The sequence below is a fragment of the Juglans regia genome, chromosome 14, assembly GCF_001411555.2.
Source record: "Juglans regia cultivar Chandler chromosome 14, Walnut 2.0, whole genome shotgun sequence".
In the NCBI taxonomy this organism is placed as follows: Eukaryota; Viridiplantae; Streptophyta; class Magnoliopsida; order Fagales; family Juglandaceae; genus Juglans; species Juglans regia.
The window spans coordinates 28,351,355-28,376,106 of NC_049914.1; the positions used below are offsets into that span (position 1 = coordinate 28,351,355).

Consider the following 24,752-nt stretch of genomic DNA (forward strand, 5'->3'; position numbering starts at 1 on the left):
AGAAGGCCTTTCCTATCCACACTATCCAGAATTTGGGTTACAGTAAAATATCTAGCATTTATAGACCGAGTTACATCACTTGAAATTGAAGTTATACTGCATGTCATTCTAATGCCCCAGATGTTCGTGCTTTCTTTCATTTAGAATACTTTTATGTTTTCATCTAACCAATATCTTTTTAAGCTTGTTTTTTGTTCTTTTAAAAGAAAAGAATGTAATGGAGTATTTTTTTTTCTCTTTCTATTTTGTTTTGTTCTCTACAGTCTATGAGACGTGTAAACTGGGTAGTCATTCACCACAAAGTTTGGGCAACCAAATGGAAATCGATTCAGCAAAATGGTCATCTTCTGGTTTTGTTCTACTTGATTGTCCTCAGTCAATGAAGATAGAAAGTAGTAACGCATCTCTTGTGGGCTCAATAAGCGATTATTTTCTCTCTCTTTCCAATGGTTGGGACTTGACAAGCTATCTTAAGTCCCTTTCAAAGGCACTAAAAGGCTTGAAACTTGGTCCATGCTCGTCCACAAACCCAAAAGAAGGAAGCAGTGGTCCTTGTATGGTGGGTGGCAAGTACTATTTTTCATCACTTTGTAAATTGAAATGTTCTTTCTTCTTTTTCATTTTTCCTAACTATGGCGGCTAACTTATAGGTTCCAATGATGTAGTAGGATGCTGTCTTAAACATTTTTCTCACAATATTTGGTGGATTTTAGCCTTCATGGGAATTGCGCTATGGCATTTTACTAGGCCTTCAATGTACTCTGATAACAATTATATGTGGGGAAGAACATTTTTGCTAAAATTTTTCATTTTTTTTAATTGATTTTCCATGACCCAGAGCATGTTCATGTTCTTTAATTGCTGTAATACATCGAGCCTTAAAGCTGAAGTTCCATTATCTGAGCTGATGGAAGTTGTTCAACTCATATTTAATGATCTTGTGTTTGACTAGTTCTTATTTATTGATTTAGTATCATGGCTTTGCTTTTCAAAAAAATTTACTTATAAAAAGAAATATTAGTATCATAGCTTTGCTTTTCTGAAAGAAGGATCACATTGTTGGTATTTTCTGTTGTCAACAAATGATCTTGTATGCATTTTAGGCTCTCTCATGGAAGTGATTTATACTCTTAGATCAATAGAAGCAAAATGCATTTTCTTAGAATTGGTCAAATTGGTTCTGAAGTTAATTGCATGTCATAGCTCTGGAAATGATTCTGGGGTGAGGCGCTGGAAATGATAGCTCTGATTTAAAACTTCCACTAGGCAATTGATCACCGCCTATATATATGTTGAAATTTTTTTGTTTACATTATGCATGCTGCTCAGGACTAGTTTATCTTGGCTAAACAGATATGAATTTCCCTGTGCTTTCTATCCAGGTAATATATGTGGTGTGCCCCTTCCCTGAGCCTACTGCAGTTCTACAAACTGTTGTTGAGTCTTCTGTTGCTGTTGGATCAGTCATTCTCCAGTCAGATAGGGAGAGAAGATCTATATTGCACAGTCAGGTTGGGAAGGCTTTAAGCTGCTCAGCAGCAGTGGATGAAGCAACCATATCAAACATTTTAGTACTTTCAGGGTTTAGTATTCCTAAATTGGTACTGCAGATTGTGACAGTTGATGCCATTTTTAGAGTTACAAGTCCATCACTGAATGAGCTTGTCATTCTTAAGGAGACTGCCTTCACTGTTTATAACAAGGCTCGTCGAATTTCTCGAGGATCCTCTAATGACATGGTCCAGTCATCATCAATATCTAGCAGATCTCCCTCGGTCCTGACACAAATGTCTTCTCCTATGTCAGGGATGTGGAAGGACTGTGTGGGTCCCCGAATTACTGGGCATTCCCTTCCCAGAGAGGGTGAAATCGATGCTAGCCTGAGGAATAATTCTTGGGATAATTCTTGGCAGACTAGGACTGGAGGTTTAAGTTGTGATCCAATTAGAACAGGGGATTATACAGTTCAAGATGAAATTCGTTACATGTTTGAACCTCTTTTTATTCTTGCAGAACCTGGTTCCGTAGAGAATGGAGTTTCACCAGTGTTTTCTGGTAATATAGTGTCAGAATCTACAAAGACATTGTCTGATGATAGTAGTGGAGGATTTATGCAGGGTGCAGGCTCAGCAGGAAGTGCAGACGCTGGATCATGCTCTCATCTTGATGGATCTGAAACTGATGGCTTTGGATCTAGCCATCAAAAGACTCCTCCAAGCCTACATTGTTGTTATGGGTGGACAGAGGATTGGCGTTGGCTTGTAAGCATCTGGACAGATTCAAGGGGAGAATTGCTCGACAGCCATGTATTCCCCTTTGGTGGAATCAGCAGTAGGCAGGACACGAAGGGTCTGCAATGTCTTTTTGTTCAAGTTCTGCAGCAGGGCTGTCAGATACTTCAGGCATGCTCTTCTCCTGATATCGGTGTTGCCAAACCTAGAGATTTTGTGATTGCGCGCATTGGGAGCTTCTTTGAACTTGAATACCTAGGTATATGAGTTTCTTCCACGATGTTATGTTTCTAGTCTTTTAGGTCTAGTGTTGTGAAATTACTACCATTTGCATTGTTGATGATTTGTTCCATTTTATCTGCTGTGTAGCTGAATAGTAAGTAGTAGCTGGCTTACAGCTATGCACTGTTGACCAGATCAACAATGTTGCAGCTTTTAATTGCTAAAATAATGAAATCCTCTCCCTCTGAACTCTTCTCACTGGCATGTAGTCTGGTGGGAAAAGATAAGTTTGCTTATTTTGGGATCTAGTTGACAATTTTACCATGAGAAGAACCGACATAGCATGTAGCAATTTTTATTTTATATCCTCTTCATACTTTGATTGTTGATTTTACGAATTTCTAATTAAATCTATTTGGTTCATATGTGGAAAGCATTTTCAGCTGGGTTGTAAATTGTAGTTTATATATTTATTTCTGATTTTTGAAATGAAGTTTTTTTGTGCATTTGGATTATAAACAGAGTGGCAGAAAGCCATCAATTCAGTTGGAGGCTCTGAGGTAAAAAAATGGCCCTTGCAACTTCGACGATCTATGCGCGATGGAATTCCTGCGAGCAGTAATAGTACATCCTTACAGCAACAGGAGATGAGCTTGATTCAAGAGAGAACCCTACCTACCTCACCTAGTCCTTTGTATAACCCTCATGCTAAAGCAACTGGCTTTATAAAAGGTGGTTTAGGACAACCTGCTGCAAGGAAGCAGCTTATGGGTGGGCAGACACTAGTTGACAACTCAAGGGGCTTGCTTCAGTGGGTGCAGAGCATCAGTTTTGTTGCAATTTCAGTTGACCATTCTTTACATCTAGTTTTTCAAGCAGATTCACCATCTCCTGGTAGACTGTCATACTCTCCTTTATTTCTATTTCTGCTTCCCTTAAATGTGTTCATCCATCAATAAAGCAAGGTAATATGCATCATTCATGTGGGCCACTGAAAGCTTAGAACTTGGGCATGTGCATGACAATTTCCTCAAACTTAGAGCTTGGGCATGTGCATGACAATTTCCGTTTTGCCATTTCTCTGCATAGTGACGGATTGCATATATACATGAGCCATGTATGGAAAATGCATTGATTGTGGAAATATATGTTTAGATTTTCTCTTTTCTTTTTCTTCCTTTTCTTTCCCGGTTTTTGGGGGGCGGTCTTTGTAAAAGTTGTTTTGGCTTTTATGTTTTTTCAAATTACAAAAGTCAATGCAAATGATTTGATTAAAAGTATTTTTGAGAGATTTTTTTTTTTGTGTAAAAAATGTGTGGAATGAAGGTCAGATTTAAAAAAATATATATTTTTGAGAAATTTCTCATTGCCAAACAAGGCCTGAAGTTGGCGTTTCATAAAATCTCAAGTTTTCAAGAAAATCTTACATCTAAGCAAGATCTCAGTTGCTTGTATTTGAAAGTATGGAACCTGTCTATGTTGATACACCTCCAATAGATGTTCTGAATTCCTATGTTCTTATGTGTATCTTGTGCTTAGATTTTTAGGGACGTAAGAAATATTGTTAGTGCAATAAAAGCCTCTGCTTTCAAAATATTTTCAGAAAATAATAGAAAATGTAGAAATGGAAAAACCCAAAAGCATTGTCACCTTCTGCCCAAAGAGGGAAGTAATTAATTTAGTGTCCTGTGTACTTGGATTGCAACATTTATGCTACTACTTATCAAGAGGATTCAGCTCTATAAGAGGTGATCAGTGGTATCTTCACCCCCCTTCTTTGGTGTCTGGGAGTATTATGGTACTATCGTTAACCACAGTGCAATGTATCTATGGGCTTGCCCTCCGTATTGGAAATTATAAACAATTGTGGGTATAAATATGTGATGGCTCGTACACATAAATTGTTAGGTACTCTGGCCACTATTATTAAATAGTTTGCACAGCATGATTTGCAATTGACTGCTGTATATATAATTTTTAGATTGTGGTATTGACAGTAAACATTGTGCAGGAGGGGCTCAAGGGGGCAGTGGTATGGGACCATCTGGCTATCTTGAAGGGTTCACCCCAGTAAAGTCTCTTGGTTCTACGTCTGCTTCCTACGTTTTGATCCCATCACCTAGCATGCACTTTCTCCCTGCAACACCTCTTCAGCTCCCAATGTGCCTCACTGCAGAATCACCACCCCTGGCTCATCTCCTCCATAGCAAGGGCTCTGCAATTCCTCTTTCCACTGGTTTTGTAGTTTCAAAAGCCATACCTTCCATGAGGAAAGACTATAGAAGCAACTTGAAAGAAGAATGGCCTTCGGTTCTTTGTATAAATCTTATTGATTATTATGGAGGCACTAGCATTATCCAAGACAAAAGTGTTCGAGGTATTAATAAACAGGGAGGTAGAAGTTTAAGCTCTGAAGCTAAAGATTTCGAAATTGAGACCCATTTAGTTCTTGAGTCTGTTGCAGCAGAGCTTCATGCACTATCATGGATGACTGTTAGTCCAGCATACTTAGAGCGACGGACTGCATTGCCTTTCCACTGCGACATGGTTTTAAGACTGAGAAGGCTACTTCATTTTGCCGATAAAGAGCTCTCTCGGCAGCCAGGGAAATTGCATGTGTAGGAGGACATTGACACAATAGGAAATGAGTCGGGACGGTGGAGTTCTTATGGAACGATGAGCGATGAATAGGCTGTGCTATAGTGCATCTGGTTGTACAATAATCAATGTAGTATGTTATCTGTATATGTGATTCTGATCCATTGATCCATCCGCAGTTTTGAATTTCCAAGAAAGTAATTGAACAGTCTGGGTAGAAATAGTGAAGCTATTTGTAAAAAAAAAAAAAAGGAAATACTTAGGAGTAACGGATGTAGCTTTGCTTGCAGATTTGTAGGATGTATATGAACGTTGTAGACAGCAGACATTTTTTTTCCTGTTAACGTGATCGGTCGGTCAGTACATTTCAATTTGTAGTAATATTTTAATCGGAAAAGTTAAAAATATTCAATAACCCTATTTACCCCACCCTGACCGACCCCCCTTCCAACAATAAATTGTGTATCAAGGTAGTTGAACAGCTATCGGTTCATCCTAGCTATTGGTTCTGCTTTCTCTTTTTCTTCCCTACATCACATGCTTAGTACAACATGTAATGCATTCCTTAAGCAGGAGGAGAAAATTGCGTCACCATCCAAATGGTGTATATATTCAGCGTTCGTTCCTTTCTTGAGAGCGAGCAATGGAATTGAGGTGGGACTGGCTGGCTGGCTGGCTGGCTACCTCTCTGGTCAGAACAGGCATGAGTTCCAAAACATCTCAGGTCAGTCTTTTTTTCCTTTTAAAAGTTCAATCTCATAAAAATAAAACCTTCTTGATGCAACTCCTGGTGGTGAAAGTGACTTGAATTATTTTGTCATCAACTCTTATTTTGTCATCAACTCTGTACTTATTTATTTCCCAAGTAAGTACAAAAACCAACGAGAATGTAGGTTTTGGTCAGTTGGTCCGTCCCGTCCCGTCCAACCTACATTATAGGAGGGATTGTAAAAACTAATCGAAGGTTGTGTCGTCAAAACTACAACTTCTTTCCCACCTGTTAAATTATTATAAGTCTACGATGATGACAACTACTAGAAAGGAAAATGCAGTAATGAGATTAGTAGATTCTAAGAAAAGATGGAACCTCTTTTTAATTTTTATGAAAGCAAGAAAGAAGAAAGGAAATGATTGAAATTATGAAGAGAAGAAGTAACATGGTTGTCACTATTTGCTGGGCCCCATTTGCCTAGATGAACCCAATTCAATCCCAATCAAACCACTCCTGCGGGTAATTATTATGTATGTGTATACATATATACATACATATATATATATGTTATTTCCATAAGTACCCATGTGCAAACATATTCCTTGTTTCATATTTAAAATCTTTCCCATATTCCCTCCTTTAGCTCTTCAATTTTATTAATGAGCAGATACACCGAGCATGCGATAGATCATATACCTGAAAACCTTAAGTGAGGCCTGGATAGTGAATTGAAATGAAATAAATTGAGATGAAATGAGTTTAGATGAAGTGGAAAGTTAAATAAAATATTGTTAAAATATTACTTTTTAATATGATTATTGTTTTGAAATTTGAAAATGTTGAATTGTTTATTATGTTTTGTATGAAAATTTGATAAAGTTGTAATGATTAGATGAGATGAATTGAGATCAACTCGATCTCAATCCAAACGGAGAAATATTCAATTCCCACTTTAGGGCTCGTGATGAGATGAGATGGTTTTAGATGAGTTGAATAAAATATTATTATAATATTTTTTTTTTAATATTATTATTATTTTGAGATTTGAAAAAGTTGAATTGTTTATTATATTTTGTATGAAAATTTAAAAAAATTGTAATGATAAGATGAGATGAGTTGAGAGTATTTCTGTATCCAAGCGAGAACTAAGAGGAGTTAGAACAATGAATGCAAAAGGGATTTACTATGCATCCTTACTTGCTGGCCCTAGGAAGCATGTGCTGTCGGTTTACCATTACTGGTTTTGGCTCCTATTCCAGTTCAACATTACCTTACTTGCCTTATTTATATATAAGACATATATTTCAGGCATTTCTAAATATCCTTCCTTTACACCAATTACAACTATTGTTTGCATCTCAATAATGGTGTCTAATAAATTAGCAAGTTATTTCAACGCCCAGTCTCTGGTGCCCATTACTTGAATGAAGCATATATTTGAAGAGAAAATCGACCAGAAAATTCCCTTCCAAATAACTTAGTGGGATGGTACTAGAATGAGAGAGAGAGAGAGTTATAAGCTCACTTGTCTATAAAGTTCTAAGAGTACTGCTACATTCACAAACGAATTATTCAAAAGTAATCCCAGAAAATGATATGATTTCATCTTATCTGTTTGATCTATATTTTATAATAAAAGTAACTTTATAATCTGACGAACTACATCAAGCAACATCAGTTTGTGAGATTGTTTTTGTGTAATATCTTTGTAGCTAGAATATTTCCCAAGTTCTCTAATATTATAACCATCCCATACAGCTAGCTACCTTTTCAACGTTATGATGCAAGGGTCAGAATCTCTCCTTTGTAAAAGTTTGATACCACAAGCCAAACTTTAAATGGCAATTCTTTTGCATTGAAGTGATTACACAAAGTAAGGTTCGTATAATAAGTAAAGCTTACCCGAAAGTTCTAAAATATATCTAATCTATACATATGCAGAAATAAAGTGATTTTTTATTACTATTTTCCCCTTCGATATTCTATGTTTGATGACTTTCAAAATTAAAAAAACTTTCACAGACAACAGTTGGAGCTTTGTGACAATACAACACTCAGAAGTTAACTCACCTAAATTATAATCAATTCTCTCAATGTCCATTTCACAGAGAAATATCTTCCCTTCTGATAATGATTCATCCCAACCACAATTTCAAGTTATTATTAATTCCTCAAAACAAACAGAAAATTGACACATATAGACCTGGCCCATTCAGAAACATCATCTGGAAGATCCAATGAAGCCACCCATGGCTGCTTTAAAGTTATCCTAGAACTCAAAAAGCCTCTAGGGGTTGGCTCAAGTGGTAAAAAGCCTTGGTCTTGGTAGTATGCTCATTGCTCCCTCCTAGTCTAAGGTTTAAATCCTCTTTTGGTGCAAATAATTTTTAGGGGCCATCGAAGTGGGGAAATTTTTCCTTAAATTATCCAAGTTGCCCTTGCAGAAAACTCTTTGCCGAAGGCCTATGCACCCCAAGATTAGTCGGGACTTTTTTTTCAGACAGCCGGTGCCCCAATAAAATAAAAAAGTTATCCTAGAACTCAAAAACTAGACTTGAACACTTTATTGGAATTGCTCTAGTTGGTACGGGTTAAATTCATCAAGTTTCAAGTTCTTATAAGGGGAGCAAAGGCTCAAACTCAATAATGGCCCAGCAGAATGATTTTATCAGCTTAGTTTCCAATCTCTTTGCGAAAATTCTCATGGAAGTTCTGAAATGAGACCATAGTATAGTGACAAATGAAATACGAGAGCAGTACCACATTTTTTAGACTCCCACTCAGAACCCTCTTTTCCTTACTCTTTGCTCACATGCTCTCTGCATCGATGCCAACAAAACAAAGGCCCCACAGTTAATGTCCTTTACCACCGCAGCCACACATAATCCATGTGAATGAGAATCCGTCAAGCTACAGCTCATCACCAACTCTTCCCACCCACCTTCCCAACAATGAAAAATGAAGTAACAGGCAATGGCTGATTCAAATCCTTGACCAAGGCAAGCTAATAATGTTACTACTCATAATAACAAACTGCTGTTCTTCAGAAATGTAATGTAGAAGAATAGAATTTATTACGGCAAATGGATCACAAATACAAATGAGTAGAGACCAAACTCCAACATCCACCATCAGTCATAACATTTCTCCCCATGATCTCATTATTAGCCTAAATCTAACCCTTTCTTTAGGAAAACAAAAACAAAATTAAGTAAAATATATATTACAATACCACAGAAAACACATCAATCACAACCAAACAAACCCCACCATCAAATGAACATAATCAACAATAAGTAAGTTAACCTGGAAGTCCCGAAAATTAAAAATAATCCCAATCAAATCTCCCCTACCTCTCTCACAGTAATGAAAGATCGATACTCGTCAATTTACACATAGAGGGGGTAAAGGTTCAAAACAGAAATGAAGCATCATGCTGCTTTATCTATGTTGGTCATTGGAGTTGACCATACAGCTCAGAAGAACAGCCCGAAAGCGAGAGCTGCAAGAGACGCGAAGAAAGTGGGGATAAAGATAGTAGCTTCAGATGTTGGGCTTGGTGCTGGAGCCTCGGCTGCGGCGGCATTTTGCACAAAAGAGACAGCCACCAACACCATCAACATTGTCACAAAGAGCTTCAACTTCATTGCCTCCATTTCTCTAAATGCTAGGTGAAAGAAGCTCTGCAATTCCTTCCTCGGAGATGGGTTCTCTTTTAGCAACAGGGGAAGGAATGCTAGGATGCAGTGAAAGGCAATGGCAGAGGGATGTGGGTATTTATAAAACAGAGAGAGAGAGAGATAGAGATGTGAACGTTGGGGGGAGAGACAGTACAGGGTGGCTTTGCCATTGTTGTCATACAGCTGTCAAAAAAATGACTTTGTGGGTCGCCACCTTTTGCTGTCTTCTTAACTACTGTTTTGGCATTATTTATGGAGAATTTGATATTTCCTACATTTTTTTTTATATTATTGTTACTGAATTTGTTATATTATAATTTGTGAGGTGGAAATGATTCCTTTGTTTTGGTAGGAAATGAGAGGCCAGAGGGTGGTGAGTTAGTTGTTTGGAGCTTCTCTTTTAGGAGGGTGTGAATGTATATGCATGTCGAGCTTTAACACGTTGGTTCAACTGCTTGTGCTGGAATGAACATGGGGGGGCCATGATTTCTTGATCTCATCACAGATCATACCCTTAAAAGAATTAATAAGATATCAATATTATTTTTTCAATGAATAAATTGAAATTTAGTCCCCCTTTATTTGATTTGTTAAAAGTTATAAATTTCTAAATTCAAGCAAATATAGTTTTTATATTTATTTTTTGATTTTTTGAAAAAAAGGAGAGGGCCGGGAAGGATCCCTGCAAACAACTCAAAATAGATCAAACACAGCACTTAGACAAAAATAAATAAATAAGAAGAGGACTAAAATCTCTTTAACTCCCAAGAGGAAGAGGAAGAGGAAGAGCAAGGCCTCAAAGTTGCAAATCACACGTTGTGCCCATGTTTCTTGCCGAAACATCTAATACTTTGGACTAAAGTTAAACCGAACAACATTACATAGTGTAGCACAAAAATGTTAATGACATGTTTGTTAAGCACACGTACAGCCTATAATTCTTCTGGCTTCATACAAAGGAATATTGATTTTGTTTTCAAGTATTTATCTAAGGCTTGCAAATTTCATTGTTCATCTAATTTTCAAGGGCACTGTGTCTGTTAATCCAGACAATAACAGGAGCTCTTCTTATTTGGTTGATGCGAGTCTAAGTTGACATCAACCATATGAAATCAAGAAACGATGTGCTGGATTTTCGTTCAAATATCAGATGAAAAGGAAATGGTAGCTAGCTGTTTTGATGAGGGCACTTGCGTTAGGGAATGGATAGAAGGGTACCTAAACTTTTGACAGAAGCTAGTTGGCGCTGAGTCTACATCCAGTTGAATTTAGAACACATTCACAATTCTTCAAAGCTTTCCCTTTTATTCATGATGCTTAGAAAGCCTATGAAAATTATCTATCAAGAGATTATGAGATTTCAAATCATGCCAACTCAAGATCTTGATTGCACTCCAAGCTCTGAAACTACAGAGGCTTCGTACTGACTCGTAAAAGTAGGATTCTTCATGGAAGAGTGTGAAGTTTTTGAAATAAAGCATGGCTCCTTCTATGTAACTTGACATGATTAAATCTCATTTTTTTTCATTAGCTACTTATATTTCCTTCTTTTCCTTTATGGGTAAACCTTTTTCTTTTGCTTACTGTCTGGTGGTTAGGGGTTTTCTTTTTCGTTTCTTTGGTTTTACTTTTCTTGCCTGGCCGTTTGATGTGAAGATCATTAGATCGTCCAATGGAAAGCTGTAGTGTGTTCTGTTCACATGGAATCAGCAAAACCCAATTCGAATGACCTGAAAACCAACTCTTTTTGAGTTATATGTATGTATGTATGTATGTATGTATACAACCTTGAATTCCACAAGCAGGACAAGTACTGTTGACAGTGCCAAAAGAAGATAGAAATGGGACTCGAAGGGTAGGTTTGGGGGGTGAGATAAGAATTTTGTGTTTTGTTTTAAAGTTTAAAATATTAAGTTTTAATATTATTATTATTTTAGAATTTGAAAAATGTGTATTAAGATTTGAAAAAGTTAAATTGTTTATTATATTTTATATGGAGATTTAAAAAAAGTGTAATGATGAGATGAAATGAGATGAAAATTTTATATTTTGTTTTATGCCCCAAACCTGCCCGAAAGATCCTAATTTTAATTTAAAACGTGTGATTATGACTCATCCTTTTCAATTCGAATACCTTACCTACTCTGTGGGCAGGCATATGAGCCTCAATTTGAGCCAATATTGGCATCCACAGCTTTTCTAATCCATGCCAACGGTTGTGAATTTGAATGATTGGGGAAACCACTAAATTATTGTATTATAACCATAAGATTGGCAACACTCTTTTGGGCTTTAAAACAAAGTTAGAATAGAGAAATGATATGTAAAAGCTCTGAATAGATAATCATCATATAAGCGATTCTAAAAAAGTAGATCTCACCTAAAAAAATGTAAAAAAAAATTATTTTTTATTAGTACGATTTATTTTTTTACAAATAACTTATTTATTTAAGATTTGTACGTAACATTACTTGTTAAAATGATGGAGCACGGATATGAAAAAAGGACGAAACTTGTCAGCAAAAGCCAGGCCTAGCTGATCCCTTCCCTCTATATAAATTATTCAATCAATTTCAGCTCTCCAATTTAGTTACCTTTTTAAGCACCTAAAGGAATTAGTGGTTAGCTGGTTAGCCTGGTTTGTTTCTCGGTATAATTAGGGCTTAAGTTAACAATAATTGAGATGGGTCACTCACTCGTGCTAAAAGGGATGCATTTTATTACTAAATGGCCTCTATCCATGTCCGTGAGTCTTAAATTTATTCACTTTTTATTAAAAGAATATATAAGATTTGTAAACTTAAGAACTACAAATAACATTTCACTATATTATCTCTATTCTCTCTGTGAGTCTATTGGCAATTCTAACTGGTGAGTTTTGGTTGGTATTCATCCAAGATAAGATAATCAGACTCAGAGTGAGAGCCAACTATTTGAGCAAAGTCAAAGGCTAACACTTGGTTGAGAATGGCCCTAACAAAGCCCCAACTTTAAAACCATAGAACTCAATAAATTCCCAATGAAATGGTTGGAATGCTTTCAGCATTGGCAAGATGGGCTCCTCTTAAGTCTAATTGAAAATTAACTGCCCCTTTGACAGGCCATCTGATCAATGACAATCTTCAATAATTTTAGGAAATTTCTCTCCCCATCAAATTATCAATGCACTAAAGTTAAACAGTAAACACACACAAAGAGAGAGGAGAGACTGTAGGCAGAGAGTCCTTCGAAACTTACAATACGCCCCCACCGTTGGAGGCAAATTCATCCCCCTCCCTCCCACGCTCACCATCATGTATTTGCTTGCAAGCTTCTAACTAAGAAACCCGACCCAATTCGAGCATCACTGGAGAAGAAACCAAACAGAGCTGAGCAGAGAAACACACAGATTAAATTACTTTTGGTTTTGGGTGAAGATTCAAGATAAACATCTACGCCCCCATAATTCTTTTTCTTTCTTTTCTCAAAATTTCGATATTGTTAGCCTCAAAGATTAAAAAATCTGGAGTTCTCTCTGAGTTTTTTTATCTATCGATTATTCTCTGACAACTTACAACTCCTTCCTTCCAAGTTCCAAGTCTTGCTGCCAGCATAACCAAATGCAAACGAAGTCTCTTCCTTGTACTCTCTCTCTCTCTCTCTCCATATTCTATTAGCGGCTTGTTTGGTTGCAGAGAACAAATCGTTGGCCGTAAAACGAGTCATTTTAAATGTGGTAGTTCTCGTTGGATTATTTTTTTCGCAAATTTCTCAGCAACCAGACAGCGTCGGCGTACTCTGTTAGTTCGCTTTCTTGGGTTTCCTTTATATGGAGTCTTTAGGAGTTCATTGATGGGTGTTACTTTATGTTTGAAAACGCAGACTGATTTTCAGATCAATTGCATCGAACCCATCGTGTTCTTCTTAGATCTTGAGGTCCGAAAACTCTTCTCCTACACAAGCTGCCTCCATTTTCTAGCACTTTTTCTCAACTTATCTGCATTTCCATTAGTTCGAGAGAAAACTCAAATGGATGCTAACTAATTTGCTGGAATTTGTGAAGTTTTGCTGCAGAGGGATGGAAAAGGAAGCCAAGAGTCAAAGAAGGCTTACCAACAATAGAGCTGCAGAGGACTTTGGGTTGCAATGGGGGAACAGAAAGAGGCTTAGATGTGTAAAAGTCAAAGACCAAAGCTTAACCAACAAATCGGACTGTTTAGGGAAGAAGAAAATCACTTCTCGTGTCGACCGCCGCGTGGTTAACACTGCAGAGAGAGATTCTGTTTCTCCGCAGGCCCATCGACTCAACAAGTAAGATATACAAAAACCCATATGATAAGAGAAGGAAGATCTTAAATCTTTCCTAGGAATATGAACATTTGAATGTGAAGTTGAAGTCTTTTACTGTGGTTCTTTGAAACCAGACAGATTAGTTGTTGGTAAAATTTCACGCTTTGGAAGGCTTTTAAAACGAATTTAATCTGTGTTTGGTTTGCTATAAAATGGACCATTGGAGGCATTGGAGTGGATGCCATGTTTATTAGGTTGAATGCATGAAGAGCACTTGATATACTACCTTTCTTGCGTTGGCTATTATTGGTTTACTGGATTATTGTTGCTTTGTTAAATTAATTTGATCATGTGTCTTTGGGCGAATGTTCTTGTTCTGAATGGGGATAATTTTCATGATTTTCTTTTAGCTTCCACTAGTTCCTAGCTTGTATTTAGGTGTTTTCTCTTGTATACTTCCTGTGTAGTTGGGTGGTGCCTATTTACTTGATTCAATAAAACTTCTTATTACTTATAAAAAAAAAAAAAAATTGATCTAATGATGTATCATTCACTCAATGGATTATAACCAGAGAAAAAGGGGGAAGCTTGATTTGATTTGTACTGTGTGTTTGTGAAGAAAAGGTAGGGAATATAGGAATCGAATTGCAGTTGTTGTTGGGGGGGCTTATTATGGGATCATATGAAAGTGCTCTTCATTGTAATGTTAAGGGACTCTTTCACAAAACCAAATTTGACCATTTGGAGAAGGAAAGTGCTAAACTTCCTTTTCATTATTGGTCCTTAGGAACTCTGACTCGCCAATGAATCACCGAAAGGCAATGGTTTCATCACCAGAGAAGGAAGATCGATATTATACAACACGAGGTTCGTTGGGTTTGGATGTAAATGGGAAAGTTCTGATGGATCATGTAAAGGAGGACAGAGGGCATGTTTGGCCAAAGCTGTTTATCACGTTGTCTAGCAAGGAAAAGGAGGATGATTTTTTGGCTATGAAAGGCTGCAAGCTTCCTCAGAGACCCAAAAAGAGGGCTAAGTTGATACAAAAAAGCATACTTGTAAGTATCATTCATACACACGAGGAACTTTCAGTATTTATGTAAAAAATAGGTCGAATACAATGTTGTGGCTTGGATATGTTAATGCCTTTTTTTCCAACCTCTATTCGGTGTCCAGTTGGTCAGTCCAGGTGCATGGTTATCGGATCTGTGCCAAGAGAGATATGAGGTGAGGGAGAAAAAGGCTTCAAAGAAGGTACTGATTGATCTATCTTCTCTCTCTCATCCCCACTGTTGTGGTTGATTAATGATTCTCTTATTTCTGTTTTGATTGCTTAGAAAATGTGGGAAAAGAGAAGAAAATTGAGTAGTAGATATGTTTACCAGTGTTTTCTAGGCAATCGAATTTAATATTTTGATCGATTTTCTAAAATGTGATGCAGAAACCGAGAGGATTGAAGGCTATGGGAAGCATGGAAAGTGATTCAGAATGAGAAATTTAAACTAAGTGCAGAGGCTGGCAGAGAGATTTGATTTTTTGTGGTTGGGGGCAGAGTAGAGGGAGAGAAGAAAAACAAAAACAAAACCAGAAACAAAAAGGGAAGAAAAGATGAAAAGGGTGTTTCTCATATAATTGTTTGTTTTTCGTCTACAATTTTACTTCTGGAGATATCATTCTTCCTCCTTCCTTTTCCCTTACAAACTTCTGATGCATACTTAGCGTTGCTTTTATTTCGTTTCACGGCTACTCCTTCCAGAAGATGATGCATCGCACTGCATAGGTCTTGCTTAGATTCATTCTACTATCTAGGTGAGTTATTGTTAGACCACCCCCCGATTCCTTGCTGCTCTAATGGAGAAGGGTTATCACCACCAAATATGTTTTTCCATATTTTTCCATGGTCGAGGTACTAATCTATATTTTGTAAACAAGATTTTAGCCGATGCTTTTAATTTTATGCAAGAAAATAACTGATTTTTTAGGACAAAGTTTGAAAAATACTAGAATGTGGTGTACCATATTAAGGATAAAATCATAGGATAGGTTTGAAAAAAGATCAACTCGTCGGAGAAACACTGATAAAAGAAGATTACAAGCAAAATGGAAAGGGGAGATTATATTGTAACGAAACAAAATAAAAATTAAAAATAAATATTTGTACAATTTTTTTGAGATTACAAAGCTTTTTTTTTTTTTTTTTGGGTTTTTTTCAAAACCGCAGCTGAAATAATAAAAACCATTAGACAGCCACAATGCTTTGGTGTATTCCCCTTGAACAAGGCATTACTAATTATTTCTCTATTTCCTTTCAACTCCCCATTTACATGATCACACCTCCTTCCTATATACCCTTACAAATACTCGCTGCCTGCTCTTATGTACACAACAAAATCCCCCGAGAACCCTCTCCAAATGCCATTGCAGCAGAGACACGCCCGGGGGGGGATCCATCAGCTATCGTCAACACCATTTCCTTCTCTCTCTCTCTCTCTTTTCTTTTCTTTTTTCTTTTCTTTTTTTTTTTTTTTTTTATATCATTCATTCCCTCGTCTTATTAGATAGATAAAGCGCATTGCAGTTTGAATTGAGATTTTTCAAAAGCTGTGAGCTTGCAGAAAGAATGAAGCTTAGTGTTGCACTTCTCCAATGGATTTTTATATAGCTCCTCAGGCCATCCTCACAGCAGAGAATCACGTCATATAACCTGCAAAAGACCTAAAATAAAAGTCCAGTTTTGGTAATACCATTCCTGTAAGAATGGGGTAATGCTACTACATAATGTAAATGACCCAGGTTCGCTAGTTAAACACACCTAAATCATGTATGAGTAGGTGAAAGAAGACGATAAATGAAAATATGACAGAAACTTACCTAGTGATTCTGCATGCTGTGGCCCAAACAAAACCTGCCTGCAAGGGTTTATGATCCACGGGCAACCCAAGCAATACAAAAGTTCTGCAGACACGCTCTCAGCCCAATGGGAAAAACCAATTGAAGAGCCATACTGCATACTATAAAGCTTCCAGGGTTATTGATGCTTTCGTGAAAACAGAAAGAACAAAAGGTGCTTCTTCCCCAGGGTGTATAGTTGTAGGCACTATCGTGTAACCCTTTGGATCTGGGTCCAAAACCATTTCGCATGATATTTCTCTAGAATTGACATAGTCCGTCCCACCAACTGATTCATGTAGATATATATTGTAAGCAGCACGCCGTCCACGGGTTTTGAGTATCCTCATCCCAATGTAGAACATCATTGAATCATGACTGGATTGATAATTTCTAAAACCAGCTGCAGTTCTTGAGAAACCCACACCCTTAACACAAAAATTGTCAGAGAAGTTGAAAAAGACCAAGTGATAACATGTTGTCCTAAAGAGAAAAAGTTCACTTAAGGTTCATTACTAAGCTTACTTGAGTTAAGGTTATGAACACATGAATTGGAAATGATGCATCTGATCCAGTAGCTCTCAACCGGAACTGTGGATTTTGATGCCATGTTTCATAATCTTGGCAGCCACCGGCACTGTAACCACGCCATTGGCCATGAACGGAATAGCGCATCTCTGGAGGGTAGACACGACAAATATATATTGATCGGAAATGAATCTGAAAGTCTTGCCAAGACATCCAGAATATACCATCTTTTGACTGTTAAAAAAATTGCATATTCAGAGAATTAGCAATAAGATCTCACCGAGCGGAACAAGATTTAAGATAGTTCTGAATTTCTGATCATGGTTCCCATACCATAGCATAAGAATGTCCACTATTAAATATATAAATAATTAAAAAAAAAAAAAACCTAATTTAGGAAAGAGAACGAAAAACAAAACAAAAACTAGAGCAAAAACACAGTAGAATCCTCATATATAACAAACACGGCAGCAGACCGCACCTGGGGAATGTGCTTCAGCTTGTGCTTCATTCTATCAGTCCATTCAGGTGATGTGTCAGACCAAGGTCCATTCCACTCAACTTCATTAGCCCATGGATTTCTAATCTGAACAAGCTTGTGGCCGTCAACTTCTCTCACCTAAATGATTTTCAATAAGAGAAAAGGATCGCCTTCATCAAAATCTTTGCAAGTCATAATGTAATAAAAAAATATCAGATAAATATCTCTGAAAATACCTGCAATAAAGAGTAAGCATGCCCTTGCACAATGCCACTGGAAGAAATGTGCACGTCTGAACCCGAAGGACTCCCTGCACCAAGTAGGAACCCCTCTTGTTTGAAGCGCAACAATTGAGACCAAAGTCTGCCACTCGCAAGATCAATCTGGGCCTGGGAACTCCTCATGTCAATTTCCTCACCGGCACCTCCAGTAAGGTCCACAAGAGCATCCTGAACAAGCCCACCTTCTAGTGCCTCGAAAGAGCCATGCAGTTTCGCATAGGCCTTCTCCAATATAGAGACCCAGAGCTCATTACCCTTCCTACTCGTAGCAAATGCTGGTTTACCCGGTGCTTCACAGGGAATCCAATCATCGACAACAACTGGGACCCACTCACCCTAAAAGCAAAGGGAAAAGGAAGAAAATACACAGTAACTAACATGCTATTCAAAAACCAACAGGAAATTTATCATGGCAAGACATACTGCAACAATGAATATCACAACTAACAACAGGCTGCATGAGTCACGGAACTTTGCTTTTGCTTTTTGTAAAATCACATATATTGCAATATATAAGTTTTCACTAGATACACTCATCTAGAGGTGAGTGATGGGTCCATAATCATATTTTGGAAAGACTTATGGCGGGGAGATAGGGTCCTTAAGGAAGCTTTCCTAGCAGTAATTAGGATTGTGCAGGAGCAGGAAGCTTCAGTAACTAATCTTTTGGATTTTTCCAGTAGTTTTCCCCAATGGAGGTCAGTGTTTATAGAGCAGTAAAGACTGGGAAGTTAACGCTCTTTTTTATAGGTAAGGCTGGGAAGTTAATGCCTTCACAGTTTTGTAATCGACTATACTTTACAAGATTGAGAGTCGGAAATATGGATTAGGTGTGTTGGTGCCCTTCTAAAAGAGTTCCATTCACTGTTCGTTTGTTTTACCAGGTCCTCACTATCCAAGATGTTAACCCATTTCCTCGGAGGAACATTTGGAAGACTAAGGCGTCACTAAGAGCAGCTCCATTTTTCCGGACAAGTCACAACTTCCTTAGGGAAGATTCTTATCTTAGACAACCTAAGGAAACATCGGATCATTGCAGGGGACTGGTGTTGTAAGTGCAAAAAAGACGGTCAAACCGTAGATTACTTACTACTACACTGAGTAGCCAGGACCCCATCAAATGACTTCTTTGATAGAGTGGGTCTAGCATGGATGATGCCTAGAAGGTTGTTTAGTTTTCTAGCAAACTGGAGGGGCTTACATGGGAATCCACAAATTGATGAAATTTAGAAGATGTTTGCCATGTGCCTATTGTGATGCCTTGGAGGGAAATGAACGGTGGAAGCTTTGAAAATCGCAAGCAGACAATGGATGAGCTTAAATTTATTTTCTTCAACACTGTTCCTTTGGGCAATTGCGAGACTTTAACGGACTAAGCATTCATGATTTTCATGTATCGATTGTTAATCCTACTTAGATCTCTCTCTTGTATATGTCCCATGTACAGGGGTTATGTTATGCCTAATGTTTTCGTCAATATAATTCCTATTTACTTATCAAATAATTTTGGTTTTCGTTATATAATTTTGGTTTTCGTCAACCACTAGTTTGAATAGTGTGATCCAACCCAAAACATATTTGAAAAACATTTTTTTATAAGTAATTTTATTAGAAACGAATGTATAGGCAAAGTCCATATACAAAGGAAGTATACAAAAGAGGACACCTAGATACATTCTAAAATAAATAAATAAAAACATTTTAAGTGCTATTACCTGAATACAGAAGCGGACAGTGTAGATTCCTTCCTCATTATATTCTGGAGTAATAATCACTTCGGATATTTGTGAGACCTCTGTTAAAACAGCTACAGCACTCAAAAACCAACAATCGCCCAATCGACCCTGTTCGTTACAAAATTAACTCATTAAAACGGGCAACACGTTAAACTCTCTTCAGGAGATGTAACTCTAACAAAATGCACATGATACAGACTAAAGCTTTACATCAGATATTACAAAAAATTCCAAACCTGACAAACATCAGAGGGATTTGCTGCACCAGAAAACAAGCATGGATCAGAATCCAGACGGCTCTCTCTTACAATTTCAGCTGGCCTCATCCACTTAGAAACAACCTATGTTGGAAAACCCATTAGGCACATATAATAGCAAGATACGAAATACATCTGGCAGCAACCAACAAGTCAGGAAAACAAACCTGCAACTTGGCAGGGGGATTCTTGGGATCCACAAACAACGACTGATCACTTGGAGGAAACTCTTGATCAGTGAAGTATTTTTCTCCCCTTGCACAGAGGGCTTCTTTGACTGCCAGTTCCACTGAAAGCATCCGTTGATTGATTTCTTCTTGAGTTTCCATCCTAGGTTTTCTAAACCTCCTGGCAAAAGAATCCACGTCGATCACAACCCCATCCCGTTCTGACCTCCTTTTTCTTCCACTTGAATACTGTCCATCCCAATCTACATCATCCCTATCATATAGATCTACATCCGCAGGATCACTATCCCACCCATCAATCTATAAATAGCAAATGGGCAGTAATTAGTGACCAAGGTTCAGCAAAATATTTAATTATTTTTTTCTGCCTTTTCATAATTTTCTCAAAATATAGTACGTGAGATATTAAAGTATTGCAAAGTACGTACCCTAGAAGGTGAATCTGCCCATTGCCAATTATCTTCAACAAAATCGATGGCACTGAACTCAGCTGATCCAATAGCAACATGAAGAGCAGCAATCTCATCTTCCGTTAAACACCTTCCCCAAAGGAAAACATCCATAATATGCATCTTGGACTCAACTCCTTCACTGTCTGATCTCCCAAATGCATCCATATCTATAGGTGGTCTGACACCTACCCAAACATCTGTTCCCTGCTCCAAAATGCTATTACCAAGACATAATGGTAACCCAGTCTGGTAGCCATCAAAACCACCATCCAGAAAGCAAGTCGCCTCTCCTAAATCAGCATCAATTGTCATTGTCACAATATGCCACCTGCAAAGCATTTATGCAATGCAGTCGAATGGGGATTTAGTCAAAGTACTAATGGTTAAAGCATAATAAAACAATGACCGAGGCACACAACCATTTTTTTATCAGTAAATAATAACTTATTGATGATAATAGGCATAGCCCAAGTACATGGGACATATACAAAAGCATGGTACACAACACAATGGGAAACAAAGAAATATAATATACATTCTAGGAGAGAGAACCAAACAAACTGTGCTAAAACAACTAAGAGGAAGCACAAACCTTCCATCTGCAATACTTGTAGCACTAATACTCCACTCCCTTGCAACAGTTGTTTGTCTATCACCTTTAGTTATCACCCTAATCCCAACTTGTCCAGCCTCAATACCTTGCTCAGAACCAGCCACCAGAATTTCCCAACAAACTTTTTTCTGAAATTCAGTGCCTAAAAGACAAACAGGTCCAGACTCGGGTTGGATCATCACTGCAACGGAAAAACTCACCTTTTGACTTTGACAAACACTGGGATCAATCTGGCCACAGTTTCTGCCACTTGTAGTTGGTTCATCGTCAAGAACGCATACAGCACCCGCAACCCCTGTCTGCCAATGACATGGCACACACTAGGCTTAGGGTCAGACTAGCTCAGAATACCAAAAGGCATGTTTCTACATTGACTAAGAGAAATCATGAAGGTTCAGATAAACCAACATGAACAGATAAGCAGAAAATTTAAGATTAAACAATCGTGTAATGGAGCAGATACAATGTTAAATTTCAATACCCCTCCCAGCAAATTTAATGTTAGATCCAGGAAAAAATATACTGCATAGAAGATGGGGAAAACGCGTAGATATGAATAGAGCACAGACAAAAAGGGTGCTACATAGCCTTCCCATGGAAAGAAATGTCAATATGTCCTGGACAAAACTTTTGGAAAGACGGTGTATAAAACCTCAAGAGCAGTGGACTACAGAGTGGTAATCCAAATAATGACTATATTTAATTTGTTATCACTTAAAACGAGAATTCCATGTGATCAGAGACAAGGGCATCATCACTCTTACTTTTTTTACTTAAAAACACATAATGTTTGACAAGCAAACCAAAAACCAAATTACAACTAAAAGAAGTCAACCTGAAGTGCTCGGCGTGCTAACTGAGCTGAGCGTATCCTACGTGCAATGTTTGAAACCCTCTCCCGTGCAAAAGAATCATCAAGAACAGCATCACCTCCAACTGCACGCACTGCAGCTGCCATGGCTGCTGCCTCTCTGCTGCCGGCATTAGGAATAGAGGAAATAAGTGTAGCTTCTATCTCCTTCCATTTACGTTCTTCCTTCTCCAGGAGAGCCTTCCTTCTTTCTTTACCCCTTCCCTCTTCTTCACGTCTCTGCATTAAAATTTCTTCTTCTATCTCCTTTTCTCTTATATAACTGCAAAATTCATATAGTTGGAGGTTCAGAAACACTATAAATCTAAGAGCCTTTGGTAAAACAGAAAACCCAATATGCATAAGAGGCAAAATCTTCTTTTTTTAATAACTACCTACCTCTCCTGAATAATTTCAAACTGCCTACGGTCCTCTGGCATCCATTTTTTAATTTTCTTGGCACTAAGGTCTGAAAACCCAATGCTATCAAGAAAGAGTCTCAAGCGGACCTCATCCTACAACAGCAAAAAAGCAATAGATTATCAAGAAATTTTCTCAAGCAAACATCATTATCAACAATCAAACATGTGCATAGCAGTACAAGCTCTCTTTTTTTTCACCTGCACTCGCTCTGCCGTAGCAGTCAACCCAAGCAAAAGAAGCAAATAACCACCAAATTTATCCCACATGTACACCCATTCGGTATCGATTGCCTCTTCTAAAGCCAAAATACGCGCATGAGCACACATTTCTCTTCTGTGATCTACATCATTGGCAGGTTCACGGTGAAACATTCTTTTATATCTGAGTCTACAGAGGAATGATCCAACAACTAATTCTTCATTTCTTAAACGATCCCTCAGTTTCACGACATCAGCACGGGGAAGCACAAAATTTCCTGCCCGGTCACGCATAATGGTAGGATCCCCAACCAAAAGAGCTGCTGAACTTGCAGATCTCTGTGGAGCCGAATAAGTTCCTGATAATGCATTTCTGGTCTGCAAGGCAAATAAATTTAACTCCACTGAACTTCACCTTGAACATAAATGCCATATTACTCAATTTTATTTGTAAACCCTCGCTTGTAGTAGAGGAGATAAACGCCATATTTCTCAAACAAATAGGAAAATATTCATTTAATGAATTTCTTTTATAGTATCAAAGATTTAATTAAGGAAACACAATATCCATTGCCTAAGTACACAGGAGGTTACAAGAGGAACACCCAACTTAAAATAGATGGACAAAAAAATCATGAAACCAAACCCGAAGCTGCCCAAAGGAACATGGTATTGTGAAAGAAAGTTTTAAGCTCTTCCATCGTCCGCTCACAGTCCCCAAAATTTCTATAATTTCTTTCCCACAAAATTTACAGCACTAGACAAATAGAACCACCTAAGTAAAAATAAATAAATAAGAAGTTACCAGAAGCACCTCAGATCACCAAATAACCCTCCAAGGGAAGGATTTACCATCTTGAGGTATAGGACCTCATGCAAAGATTGAACCGTGAACTAACTTTTCTTGGAAAGGGCCCAAAGAATCTTTTTTTTTTCAGTACACAATTTTATTGATCATAAGAATAGGCAGAAACCCAAGTATACGGGACATACAAGAGCATTGCTTGGGCTTGCTAGTTCGACGATACAAGGAATTCATGGAAACTCATTCCACTAAAAGCAATTAAAATTGACCAATGGAATAAAGTATTGAAAAACAAGGTCCTAAGCTCTTCCATTGATCGTTCTCAATCTTCAAAGCTTTTGTCGTTCCTTTCCCTCCAAAAGCACCACCATAAGCATATTGGGACCATCTTTCATATTGCTGCCATATGAGAGTTACCCTGAAGGCCTCTCCAAGAAGCTAATAGATCGATCACCCTAGTGAAGAAGTCATTCCACAAGATCATGGCAATTTCACAGTGAAGTAATAAATGATCCATCGACTCCCCACTCTTTTTGCACATGCAAAACCACTCCATGACAATGAATCGACGTTTCCTAAGGGCCCAAATAATCTTATATGCTCCTCCAATACATTCTCTAGTAAGGTACAAGAGATTGGCAAACTCCGTGATCAACTTTATGTGTTACCAGGTGCACAATGGACATTCTATATGCACGAGAGAAAATTTAGAAATTCGACCTCTCCAAGGTCAAGGATCATGAGTCGATATAAAAAAACTAACATTCCACAAAGGTGAGCCACGAGAAATATTATAAATAAGCCATTGAATTCTTAGACACGCAATACTATAGTCTATACAACATAGGAAAGGTTCCTTGATGGGCCTGCCAACAACCCATAAGTCATGCCAGAATCTAGTCCTAGATCCATCACCCACCTCAAGTCTAGTATGTCTAGGGGTGTATAGCTTCCAGTCCGGACCGGAAAACCGACCGGACCAAAATTTCCTGTCCGGTCCGGTTTCGGTCCCACAAATTGTGGACTGAAGAAATTCAGTCCAGTCCTGGGGTCTATAAATTTTGGACCGAACCGGACCGAACTATATATATATATTTAAAATATTTTAATAATTTAATATATTATTTTTATATAGTAATTATATAAGTTAATGATGTAATTTTCATCTAATTTATCACCGATCAAAAAAAAAAAATTCATCTAATTTATTATCATTGACCATATAAAATATAAAATAATATATGCTATCAATTAATAATAAATCACAAATCAAGTGATAATTTGTCATTATTTGTAAATAGTTAATACATCATACATTCATACATACTCTACTATTTACA

General features: G+C 37.6%; 4 protein-coding genes across 10 annotated transcripts in view; 2 read left to right on the plus strand and 2 right to left on the minus strand.

Moving 5' to 3' along the window:
- Positions 1-5,480, plus strand: part of LOC109003491 (mediator of RNA polymerase II transcription subunit 13) — a 40,246-nt gene extending 34,766 nt beyond the window's left edge. For all 3 annotated transcript variants that reach the window (XM_018981641.2, XM_018981649.2, XM_018981654.2), the window contains exons 20-23: positions 264-559; positions 1,383-2,490; positions 2,976-3,347; positions 4,465-5,480. In XM_018981641.2, coding sequence (XP_018837186.1) covers positions 264-559; positions 1,383-2,490; positions 2,976-3,347; positions 4,465-5,075 — 2,387 coding nt within the window. In that variant the 3' untranslated portion in view covers positions 5,076-5,480. The remainder of the gene's footprint in view (positions 1-263; positions 560-1,382; positions 2,491-2,975; positions 3,348-4,464) is intronic.
- A 3,333-nt stretch (positions 5,481-8,813) lies between these two features.
- LOC109003553 (arabinogalactan protein 13-like) lies at positions 8,814-9,537 on the minus strand. Its single transcript, XM_018981728.2, has one exon. The coding sequence runs from the start codon at positions 9,417-9,419 to the stop codon at positions 9,240-9,242; it is 180 nt and encodes a 59-aa protein (XP_018837273.1). The 5' UTR covers positions 9,420-9,537; the 3' UTR covers positions 8,814-9,239.
- A 2,975-nt stretch (positions 9,538-12,512) lies between these two features.
- On the plus strand, positions 12,513-15,378 carry LOC109003512. 4 transcript variants are annotated; one of them, XM_018981665.2, is made up of 6 exons: positions 12,513-13,064; positions 13,305-13,358; positions 13,486-13,733; positions 14,500-14,770; positions 14,889-14,966; positions 15,154-15,378. In XM_018981665.2, exons 3-6 carry the CDS (start codon positions 13,501-13,503, stop codon positions 15,202-15,204), a joined length of 633 nt encoding a protein of 210 aa, XP_018837210.1. In that variant the 5' UTR covers positions 12,513-13,064; positions 13,305-13,358; positions 13,486-13,500; the 3' UTR covers positions 15,205-15,378. The 4 variants fall into 4 exon arrangements, with proteins under 4 accessions (XP_018837210.1, XP_018837229.1, XP_018837219.1 ...); XM_018981684.2 differs by having other exon boundaries at positions 13,497-13,733; XM_018981674.2 differs by having other exon boundaries at positions 12,513-13,053.
- A 423-nt stretch (positions 15,379-15,801) lies between these two features.
- The window catches only part of LOC109003477 (calpain-type cysteine protease DEK1), a 28,754-nt gene continuing 19,803 nt past the window's right edge, over positions 15,802-24,752 (minus strand). The window contains exons 20-32 of one of the 2 annotated variants that reach the window (XM_018981623.2): positions 22,608-22,985; positions 22,387-22,502; positions 21,973-22,270; positions 21,117-21,436; positions 20,501-20,852; positions 20,052-20,372; positions 19,864-19,968; positions 19,607-19,735; positions 17,847-18,227; positions 17,611-17,748; positions 17,127-17,363; positions 16,584-17,029; positions 15,802-16,416 (exon numbers count right to left, since the gene is read on the minus strand). In XM_018981623.2, the coding sequence (XP_018837168.1) occupies positions 16,724-17,029; positions 17,127-17,363; positions 17,611-17,748; positions 17,847-18,227; positions 19,607-19,735; positions 19,864-19,968; positions 20,052-20,372; positions 20,501-20,852; positions 21,117-21,436; positions 21,973-22,270; positions 22,387-22,502; positions 22,608-22,985 (3,081 nt within the window). In that variant the 3' untranslated portion in view covers positions 15,802-16,416; positions 16,584-16,723. Of the gene's footprint in view, positions 16,428-16,583; positions 17,030-17,126; positions 17,364-17,610; positions 17,749-17,846; positions 18,228-19,606; positions 19,736-19,863; positions 19,969-20,051; positions 20,373-20,500; positions 20,853-21,116; positions 21,437-21,972; positions 22,271-22,386; positions 22,503-22,607; positions 22,986-24,752 lie in introns of both variants that reach the window. The other variant, XM_018981630.2, reaches the window with a different exon arrangement.